The 11,987-nt window shown below is 38.0% G+C and overlaps 1 protein-coding gene across 1 annotated transcript; it reads right to left on the bottom strand.

Moving 5' to 3' along the window:
• Window positions 1-2,628: 2,628 nt before the first annotated feature.
• On the bottom strand, window positions 2,629-9,690 carry ATP5MG (ATP synthase membrane subunit g). Its single transcript, XM_063435404.1, has 3 exons — window positions 9,516-9,690; window positions 3,176-3,336; window positions 2,629-2,836 (listed from the first exon to the last, which is right to left on the bottom strand). The coding sequence occupies exons 1-3, from the start codon at window positions 9,577-9,579 to the stop codon at window positions 2,738-2,740; spliced, it is 324 nt and encodes a 107-aa protein (XP_063291474.1). The 5' UTR covers window positions 9,580-9,690; the 3' UTR covers window positions 2,629-2,737.
• Window positions 9,691-11,987: the final 2,297 nt, after the last annotated feature.

The raw sequence follows: 11,987 nt of genomic DNA, 5'->3' as shown, positions 1-11,987 counted from the left end.
GTTATTTGAAACTGCTGCCAGGATTACGATTGCTTCTGCATTCAAATCTATGCTTTGATGTCACTAACTGCAGAGACCAAGTCAACAGTAACTCCAGCATAGATCTCATCCTATCTTAAAAACTGACTTGCCCCATAGCAGTTGTTTTCAGTAAAGCCAACTAAACTGTGTTTGTATTTAGCTTGTAAAGGGCCCTCAAGAGCAAGCTGTTAAACTGCAAGAGGGAGTGGAAACAATATTTTCATCACTTCGTATCAGAAATATTTCTGAATTCCAGCTCACATTACACACAGCCAGGCTGAATTATAGGTGGTGTTAAGGATAGCCATCACTAGTGTAGTGTAAACAAGAACAATTAACTAGATGCAAATTTATTTCAGAGGTGTACATGTAGAGTAATACCTGCAACATCTTTGAGGCTTAATTTGTGTTTGTTAAGTTAGCACTTTCATATAGGTTTACAAAATGACTAACTTTTATAGTGTCTTAGATATGGTATCCAAGATGAGTAACCACAAGATAGCGATGTGTAAGATGTACATAGGTCTTTAGTAGTTTCTGTTTTAATTAATCCCTTTTATGCATAGCTTTCCGGTTTCCATCCATTTGCGACTGGAATCACCTACACTGGTGAGAGTTTTATGCACTATATGTATCTTGACTCAATAGCAAAGCTGCACATGATAAAAGGAGCAAAGAATTTTTGGGGTGAAGCTTTAAGGCTCTCAACGACTATGATTTGCCAAGGCTGTAAGTACCCTTACCAAAGCTCCAACGCTACTGGGTTGTGAAATACCATAAACAGGCGTTAATTCAATAAACTGAATGAAAATCTGAATATCCAATTGTAGGTTAGAATAGCGAACCTGTAACTACAATCTAAGGAATCTCTACATAAACTATGGGTGCCTAAAAATTTTTTCCTTTACTAAAAGTCTATCATAACGTTTTTGAAAGCTAAAAACTAGCTCTAGTATAAACCGTGCACAGTGGTACAATCCCCACATATGGGATACGTGAGGGAGTGTTGTAAGTAGATATCTTGTCAGATGGGGACCATATGCAACATAAAAAAACAATAATGCTCACTGTGATAAAACCAGGAGAGTGTATAGAAATACCAAATTACTCACATTTAATTGGGAAGACACACTGCTCAATGATAGGGCATAAGTGGTATAATCCCCACCAAGGATGCTTTGGAGTAGTATCTCTCTGGGACAAGTAAAACTCAGATGCCAGGTAGTAAAATAATAAAAAAGATAAAATGGCTAACTCACAAAGAAAGTGGCCAAAATACCTTTATTGAAATACAGTTAGTTAAAATTTCCACAATGCGTTTCTCCTCTTACGGCTTTCTCAAGTGGATAAAAAAGTGGAATTTTAACTATTTTAATAAAGGTATTTTGGCCACTTTCTTTGTTGTAAGTTAGCAATTTTATCTTTACAATTTTTATTATTTTACTACCTGGCATCTGAGTTTTACTTGTTCCAGAGAGATACTACTCCAAAGCATCCTTGGTGGGGATTATACCACTTACGCCCTATCATTGAGCAGTGTGTCTTCCCAATTAAATGTGAGTAACCATTTGGTATTTCTATACACACTCTCCTGGTTTTATCACAGTGAGCATTATCTGACGAGATATCTACTTACAACACTCCCTCACGTATCCCATAAATGGGGATTATACCACTGTACGCGGTTTATACTAGAGCTAGTTTTTAGATCTCAAAAATGTGAGTAGGACCATATAGACCTTTTTTATTGCACTATTAGTTTTTCTTTTTCATACGGATCCCACTACTCCATAGACGTCTGTACCTCAGAAAGAACTATGATTGTTCTCTCATCCCAAGGTTTTACTGGACTCTTTTTGGACTGAGAGATATAGATATATATAAAAAATGTAATTGTTCTCTCTCTGTAATATATATATATATATATATATATATATATATATATATATATATATATATATACACACACACACATCTCATTGTTTATTTCTATTTTTGTGATTCACCGTTGCATATCATTAACTGATGTGTACGGGCCTTAGATTTACTTAGAAAAAAAGAGAAATGTCCAGTGCTAGACATAAAATCAAAATATACATTGATTTAAAGACTCTTGATGTGTACAAAGTACGCTGTCTTAACTGCCTTGAAATGAAAGCTCATTATTTTCAGTGTTACAGACGAATATTTGCCCGTGACACCTCTGTGGCATAATTATATTGGAAACATGAACTCTATTTCATTTAAACTGAAGAGGAAAACAGAATAGGCACTGAAGATGCAATCAATCAATAAACAAGTGAAGAAACAAATTTATGCTAGTGCAACCACACAGCATTCTAAACATTTACAATACGGAATAATCAAACACATTAATCTCTTTGGGAAGTACTTCAGAACATTCCAGTGGCTTTAATCAAGCAATGAAAAAGCTGTTATTTCTTGAGATACCTCACACAGATGAGGAAGAGGCATCTTTTAAATAAATAGCGTACCAAAATATTTTGATGCATTTATTACCAATGTGGTATGAATGGAAATGGTTTTGCATTCTATGAAAGTGCAGGAATAAGGGAAGTGGGGGGAGGGGAAAAAAAAGGACAAAAATCAATATTAGGCAGAGTGTTTCTCTCACTCTTGCATTTATTAAGTCCAGGATGTAAAAGTTACAGGTCACAAAAGCCAACGTTTAATGAAGGAGAAAGTATTAAAGTTCTTAGACATTGTACCCAATAAGGCTTCCTTTTCCAATGCACTCTCCAATGTAAAACCACATAAGGACCTCAGTAGCTACTACACCATTTCTCAGGGCATCCTGTAAGAGACAAAATGATTTGAAAAGTTTAAAATTAAACAAATATAAAGTTTCATTGAGAACATTTGGCAGTTACAATACAATTACTGCCTGCACTTAAATACTGGCTAATTGTATGCATTAATATTCTAATCAGGAACTCATTCCTGTGTGCTCACAGCACCAAAATAGAAATAAAGTTATTTATATTGTGAGGTCATATGTAAAGCTATCGAACGACAGATTCTGACATTCTAAATTTTGCTTTCTCTGTAACGTAGGAAAAAATAGCAAATGTGAGAATCAATAAAAAGACTCACATTTCAGATCTATAGATCTATATAAGCAACAGTTACTTACCCTGACTGTGAGCTCAGATAGACGTCCACTCTGGAAAGATTTTACTAATCCCTTGATGCTTTCGATGGCTTTTGGAATCTCTGCTGGACTTGGTGGGACAAGCTCAACACGTGCATAATGCCAGAATGTGGAAAGGCGAGGCTTTGAGTAGGCAACAGCAGCTGCAAAACAGGAGACATGATCACAAATGTAAGAGAATGACCGAAAACATTTCAAACAAACTCCAAAGGTACTTCACTGTGAAGGTTATTATCCATATATCTTGGGTATTACAAGCACATATCTTGGCTGAAGACTGTCACCTTCTGGTGCATGCAGACTCTGGGAATTTACAGCCGACGATGAGAGTATCTACTTTTTTTTTTTTTTTTAATGATTTATTTGTATAACACATTAAGAGAATGCACCCACCCTCATAACAACTTAATTCAACTTAAACAATCTGGGCACCCTCTAACCTTCAGGGGTTAAACTGTTTGGCAATGGTCAGTGACAAGCTGAGAGTGCCAGTCGACTATCCAACTAATCTTTCCTTATACAGCAGAGAGGGACAAAATCTGGGAGGCAAAAGTGCCAGAGACCCACATTTTGTAAAAAAAGGCACTTTGACATCCCTGCCCTCTATAACAAACAAACAAAAAAAACGCTGTATCTCTAAGCTCAGAGCGGTCAGTCAGGCAGCGGAAATGCTAATTTTGTGCTGTCAAATATTAATTCAAGTTGTGCACAATACAAACGGAGCTCTCTTTCTTCACCAGGCAGTACAGTCTGTGGCTCAGAATCAATGCACAGAACTTGAATTGCACTGAGTGCAAACTGAGAGTAGCTGTGGTGTGGCCGCTTTAAATTTGCAGGGCAGTATCACTCATCCTAAAAGATGAGTGAACCTGTTCTTTGAGGATAAACTACTTATCCCATAAACTCCTGCGGACCCACGTAGGGGTTTATGGGATAAGTAGTTTATCCTCAAAGAATAGACCCACTAAACTGCACATCTGCATGGAACCTTAAAGGTATTATTATTTTTTTTTTGCAATTTACTTTTTATTGTATTTCATAACGTTTAGTAAACAAAAAGGTAAAACATAAATAGGGGATACAGAAGGGAAAAAAGGGAGGGTACAGAAAACCGAAAAAAAACATGATTACCATGATAAATATAAAATATGACCTTATATTATACTTTTAATACAAGTTACATATTTATTTTAAACATTTTTACCGTTAAATTATTAATTACAGCAAAAAATAAAATATTACATTAAAATTACTTGTGGATTAACACTTTGCTCCTTTAAGCGCCTCACTTTAATGAGATGATATCCGATTAATGATCTATTAGTTATATCTATTAATTATATTTCTTTCTCAGACCTATACCAAATTGAACTGTTTCCTAATGCCCTACTAAGATTATAGATATAATTGTATGAGAACCTTAAATTATGCAGATGCACTAACAAAAAACTTCACATATTGTCTAAGTGTGCCTAATTAGTTCTTATTGTTGATTGGAGATATGTTCGCCACATTTGGGCTATTTGGGGGCTCCATTTTCCTATTTTTCTTTGGTTCTACATTAAAAGTTCATATTCTACTGTTAAAGACATTAAGTCTTCAATTTCCTGTAATGAGGGTAAGTCATTGGACTTCCAATATCTGGCAATTAATATAGACCCTGTGCTCAATAAGAGAAATATCATTTTCTTGATTACTTTAGGGATATTTATTGGAAGTGATCGGAGAAGTATTGTTTTTGGGTCATGGGATAATTGCTGATTCGTAATTTGTTTTATTATTCTTTCAATATTCTTCCAAAGTGCATTCACCGCTTCACATGTCCACCAGACATGTAGCATAGTGCCTTTATCTGTATGACAGCACCAGCACATGTCCGATGTTGCCGGAAACATAGTGTGCAAACGCACAGGAACCATGTACCACCTGTACATTATTTTCCTAGCTGCTTCTAAATGCGCAGTACTAGTAGTTAATCCAGTGTGAGCGTTAAAAATATGTTCCCATTCCCTCAAAGGAATACTCTCTTGAAGATCTTCTTGCCAATCTTGCATGAATTTCCAATTTGTATTTACCACTGGATTAGCTAGAGTTTGATAGCATATAGATAATGCCCTTTTCGGGGAACTTAGTGACATTTCTCTTCAAACTTCGTTATGGAAGATTGCAACATATCTGTTCTGGTACAGACCTTTTCCAAGTCTAAAATTGCTTTAATTTGAAGATATGCAAATGTGTAGCTTGCTGGTAATGAAAACTCCTTTTGTAAATTCGAAAAAGATTTTAAACCTTTTAAAGTACATAAATGAAATACATGTGTAATTCCTGCTTTTTCCTAGTTCTGATATGGGAACGTCCCATTACAAAAATATAAAATTTTAATTGGAGTCGCTAACGCCCATGGATAGGCCGTACATAATTTATCTCTGTAGATATCCCAGATTTTAAGTAAGTGTTTAGTGGATGGCAGCATAGTTGAGCTTAATTGTCTTAATTCCTGAGGTTTCCATAATAATGTTGCAAGATCTTGTGGTCCACAATACATATTTTCTATTGCCACCCATTGAGGAGTATAACTGGTTGAATGGGCACTAATAACGTTCATAAGTATAGCAGAATGATAGTATGCCTTTATATTTGGTATCCCCATACCACCATTTTTCACACTTCTCATCAATAATGCTTTGGGGATTTGCGGGTGTTTACTGCCCCAACTAAAGCGAACCATAGCCGCTTGAATACATGTTATGTATTTTTGTGGGAGTATCATATGCAGGGATCTAAAGAGATATAATATCTTAGGTAGAATTGACATTTTGAGCACTGCTATTTTCCCTACCCAAGATAAAAACAAGTTCTTCCATGATTTTAATTGGTTATCAATTTCCTTCAATAGCTTCGTATAGTTAACTGAAAAAATATATCTTTTTTTAGTTATTCTAATACCTAAAAATATTAGGTGATCTTCTCTCCAGTCATAAGGATAACTTTCCTTCAGTCTTTCTTCTATAAATTTAGTTGCATTGAGACACATTGCTTGAGATTTTGTTATGTTTAACTTATAATATGACTGTTGACTATAGGACTGCAATTCTTTATGTAATGATGGAAGCGTTATGAATGGTTGAGTAATTGTGAGAAGAATGTCATCAGCAAATAAGCTGAGTTTATAATTTGTATTACCGACTAATACCCCATGAATGTTTTCATTATTCCGAATAGATATGGCTAGAGGTTCTAGGGCCAACACATATAGAAGGGGTGACAATGGGCCGAGTCCCATTAGTAATGCTAAAAGGCTGTGACCTAAATCCTGAATAGAGCACTGTTGCTGTTGGTGTGCTATATAAAGCTTCAATTGCTAAAATAAAAGAAGGTGGAAATCCATAGGCCAATAATGTTTCATGTAAAAAAAAAAAACAGTTTAATCTGTCAAACGCCTATTCGGCGTCAAAAGATATCACAACGCTTTCCGGTTTAGTAATTTGTGATATCTTATATAGGTTTAACACCTTCCTAGTGTTGTCTTGTCCCTGTCTGCCCGTCACAAATCCCACTTGATCCGTATGTATAAATGTTGTTATAATATTTTTAAGTCGATCTGCTAGAATCTTAGCATAAAGTTTAGCATCTGTGTTTAATAAAGATATAGGTCTAAAGTTTTGACAAGACGTTAAAGGTTTCCCAGATTTAGGGATAGACAGGAACTCAGACGGAAAGGTACCTATGGTACAAGCACTGTTAAAAAATCTAGTAAGAGCTGGGGCTAATTATTTTTTAAGATATTATAATAAACATTAGTAAAGCCATCAGGCCCTGGTGCTCTCTCTTTCGGCAACTTGTATTTAAGCGGGCTCGTTTGTATTTGCCAGTTGCTCTTGACAAAGGCGGTTTTAACACGCCGAAACGCGCGTCGAGCAGTCTTTAGCCGACGCTATGATTCTTCACTAAACTTTACTCTGTGCATTTGTTGTATTTAATACTTGGGCCGTTTGGACGCTATCCATGCGTCCTTTCTCTGTAGTTTGGAGGGATTTTTGCTAGGCTGCCTTGAAGCAGCAGTCAGTGGTGGCTCTCTTTAGATAGCAAGTTTAGGGTTAACTAGGTCCTGGCTTTCCCTGACGTACTACTACTTTCCTGCACTCCTATTTGGGTTCTAACTTTGGAATTGCAAGGGATACAGCTCCCTTTCTACCTACTATTCTTTATTGGGGTGTTGGTTACGCTACAGGATAGCCTCAGTATCGTCTGTTGTGGCTTATTAGGACCTAATATTTTCTACCTACCCCTATCCTTGTGACCTATTGCCATATCTATGTGTGGTACCACCACCACTGTCACACTTCTAGTATTCCCTCCATCCTGCCTTTTTTGTGGCCACCAAATTATACTTTATATATTTTTTCTCCAAGGGATGCCATTTAGTGATTATCTTTAATTATATACTATATATTCCACTAATTTTTGTGCTCCCACTATATATATATATATATACACGGTAATTTTAGGTGACCTTTAGGCTCTGCCCAAGCTTTTTACTAGGTGCAGGTTTTCACCTGCCCTATACTATGCTCTGGTGTTTTTTTCACTATTTCTAATAAAGGTTATTTACCCTAATTTATGTGACACTCTATTTAGGAGGTATTACTCAGTGGATTTGAGTTCCCACTTGCTATTTGCTAGGGGATCTCCCTTTCCACTTTCTTATCTTTTGATTATTGTCCCTGGGGTTAAGCCCCATATACCTCCTGTAACCTTTTTTTGGGTATTGGTGGTGGATTTTTTCCACCTCCTATTCCCTCTCTCTTTCTCTATGTATAAATGTTGTTATAATATTTTTAAGTCGATCTGCTAGAATCTTAGCATAAAGTTTTGCATCTGTGTTTAATAAAGATATAGGTCTAAAGTTTTGACAAGACGTTAAAGGTTTCCCAGATTTAGGGATAGTAATGACATGGGCAGACAGGAACTCAGACGGAAAGGTACCTATGGTACAAGCACTGTTAAAAAATCTAGTAAGAGCTGGGGCTAATTATTTTTTAAGATATTATAATAAACATTAGTAAAGCCATCAGGCCCTGGTGCTCTCTCTTTCGGCATCTTATCCATTTGTTGAAAAACTTCTTCTATAGTGATAGGTACGCAGAGCTTTTCTGACTGATTTACAGATATTTTTGGAAATACAATCTTAGACAAATATGAACGAATAGATGTGGGAGTAGGGGTTAACTGAGTATTTTTAATTTTTTTAAATGCATTATCTATATAGAATGCATTAAAATAGAGGTATGTTCCCATTCAGCTGCACGTCACATAAATAAATAAAAGTATTACGATCATGATTCCAGTGTGTCCCTGCCTGTCCTATCTGACCCTCACTGCATTACCTTAATTATTCCAGTGTGAGTCCTAGAGAGCTCCCGTCAAGCCCTCACTGTATTAGTTTTACTAATCCAGTGTGTGTCCTGAAGCTGTCTTGTCAGGCCCTCCTTATATTATACTTATTATTGATGTGTGTGTCCCTGAGCTGTCCTGTCAGGCCCTCCCTGTATTATCCCCATTATTGCAGTGTGCGTCCCTGAGCTGTCCTGTCAGGCCCTCCCTGTATTATCCCCATTATTGCAGTGTGTGTCCCAGAGCTGTCCTGTCAGGCCCTCCCTGTATTATCCCCATTATTGCTGTGTGTCCCTGAGCTGTCCTGTCAGGCCCTCCCTGTATTATCCCCATTATTGCTGTGTGTCCCTGAGCTGTCCTGTCAGGCCCTCCCTGTACTATCCCCATTATTGCAGTGTGTGTCCCTGAGCTGTCCTATCAGGCCCTCACTGTATTATCCCCGTTTTTGCTGTGTGTGTCCCTGAGCTGTCCTGTCAGGCCCTCCCTGTATTATCCCCATTAGTGCGGTGTGTGTCCCTGAGCTGTCCTGTCAGGCCCTCCCTGTATTATCCCCATTATTGCTGTCCTGTCAGGCCCTCCCTGTATTATCCCCATTACTACGGTGTGTGTCCCTGAGCTGTCCTGTCAGGCCCTCCCTGTATTATCCCCATTATTGCAGTGTGTGTCCCTGAGCTGTCCTGACATGCCCTTCCTGTATTATCCCCGTTTTTTCTGTGTGTGTCCCTGAGCTGTCCTGTCAGGCCCTCCCTGTATTATCCCCATTATTGCAGTGTGCGTCCCTGAGCTGTCCTGTCAGGCCCTCCCTGTATTATCCCCATTAGTGCTGTGTGTGTCCCTGAGCTGTCCTGCCAGAGCCTCCTTGTATTATCCCCATTATGGCCCTCCCTGTACCATGCTGCTATATAAACCCTGTCCCTATAAAACTTACCGCCTACGAGCTTTGGAGTCTTTGTGGTCACAGCTTTAACTAATCTCTGAGCTGCCTGCGCCATGCTGAGTACCGGTGTGCCGCGTCTAACCGAGAAAGGTCTGCCCTGGTAAAGGTGGTAAAATGACCTACTGAGCCGGAAACAAACAAGACGGAGCTGAGGATAGCGCGCCGACCAATGTCTATGAATGTCACCCTCCCAGGGCACTCGAGATTTCACTAGAAGAGAGCGTCGCTCACAGTCGCGACTCTGCCAAAGTTAAAGTGCGCCACCTAGTGCTCGGAGGATATATAACATCATCAGAGTTGGAGTGGAAGACGCATCGTAATAGAGCGCCACCTAGTGTCAGATTTCTTACAAAGTATCTCAACTGTTTCAAATGTACTTAAAAGGACATTATAAAAACCACCAACAGGGTTATCCACCAACATGAGTGACTATTCATAGTAAAATTGTAACTTGAGGCCAGAGTGGCAGAACAAAAATCTTTGCTTACTTGGAGAATTCTTCTATTTCAGTTATTTCGACCTTACATTTGAAACTCACTTTGAATTCTCACTTTATTAAATAACCTTGAAAAATTGCTCCATCCTAATTTTGAGGCATAAATATTCAAACTCAAAGAGTTACTGTAGTGGTTATGATGCTAGGAGTACCATAGCGGCATTCCACAGTAATAACGCTAATTGTTTTTGCAATGATTTGCCGCATACCTTGATCCCGCTAGGCAAGCCTCAAATGATGGCAACTGAGCCGCCAGTGAATGAGCTTTTGTCCTCAGAAATAGTCACAGAATTGACAATAGCCTCCTTACATACTGAAATGCTGCACAGTGCTGCAGTGACATGATCTTTGGAGGATCTTGGAATCTTTTGCATCGCTCATTCATGCACTCTAATGACTGGGTTCCTGGCTGTATCTGCCATGAGTTCAAGGTGAACTGAACAGGAAGATAGAGGCACCTGAGAGAAAACGTCAGGCAGTACACCTTCTTTCTCACCTTGGGGGATCTTTGCCCCCCAAAAATACAGTGAAAAAATCTGGTCTGAGAAGCACATTACTAGGAAACACTGTTCTCAAAATACAATATCTTACATGTTTGCAATGGGTTGCACATGACATGTAAAATAAATTTGGAATTAGTTTGCCCTACTCTTTTTTTTCAATTTATTTATTTAATGCTTACATCGATGACCTATTAATTTGTCTTGAAGCAGTTGCTTGACATGTAATTGATATTGCAATTTTACATAACTAGATTCATTTTGAACATTTGTATTTTACACTTTCTAGTGCTGTAACCTACTGAGTAAATCTGAAAATATATCAGTCCCCCCCTTGTAAATTCTTGCTGTAGTAGGGGTCAGACTTTCTGGATCGATCCTGATGATTATTTGTTCCCCTCATTATTTCTACATTTTAGTGTGAATGGGTTTTGGCGGTCTGAAGAGGAGTGACGTGCATCCAATTTGTGCAGAGCTGCAGTGGCCGGAATTCAATCTGATCAGTTATTAATTGGTGGACGAGCCTCCTGGTATAGAAATGTTCACAAAATTGACATTAGGGTCTGGCTGGATAATGATGTTCTAATGACATTACTGGAGGTGGAGTTAGACCTCCGGCAGCAGTATATAATATCACTACATGTATGTCTCATATTGAAAGGCACGTACAGACCAAGTACCATGGGCACTTTAAAAACCGCAGTAGTTATGGTGCTTGGAGTAAAGTCTATATAACACAACTGCAACACTCCGATTCATTCACGGAGAACGTGATGGTGCACAAAAAGTATCAATAGTATCCTTACTATCTATTCTTATGAGGTACATTCCCGTGTTATGCTATAATGTTTTCAGTTATGCTTTTATGTTGTTCTATGAGACCGCATTAACCAGATGGTAAAAGTCTAGACAATATGGGGTGTGTATATTATGCAGGAGCAGGCATGTATGCAAATTATTTCACCTATAATGCATGCTGTGCTTTATGTTGCAGTAATTGTTTTGGAAGCTGCTATGGCTGAATACCTAGAATGAAAGAAGGCAGAATCAAAGGTTCTCACTTCACTTCCACCTGTGCATAGATGCATGTATGCTTAAAGTGGTTTGATATTCCCTTTTTTTTTTTTTTTTTTTTAAATCTTTATTTTCTGTGTGCATAAAATAACAGAACATCTTACATTGCCACAACAGCATTGGTAAGTAAAGCAAGAACACAGAAGGTCACATATGTGGTTTTGAGATAACGGCACATTTTTAAAATTATTATTACAAAAAGCCAGGTTGTTACGCTATCGCAGTGTAATTTAACTCGGTTTACAAGCTTGAGGGTGCTGTGATAGCTGGCATTTAAGTTAGATCAGATCACAAGGTTAAAGTTAAACAATACATTCAACTGGTGCGCTGACTGCAGCGTTGAGTGCAAGCTTAAAGATTAGCAAAATGTTATGATTAAATGCAAGCAAAATA

The sequence above is a fragment of the Pelobates fuscus genome, chromosome 11, assembly GCF_036172605.1.
Source record: "Pelobates fuscus isolate aPelFus1 chromosome 11, aPelFus1.pri, whole genome shotgun sequence".
Taxonomy (NCBI): Eukaryota; Metazoa; Chordata; class Amphibia; order Anura; family Pelobatidae; genus Pelobates; species Pelobates fuscus.
The sequence above is the reverse complement of the archived record's forward strand: the minus strand, read 5'-3'. Positions and strand labels throughout refer to the sequence as shown.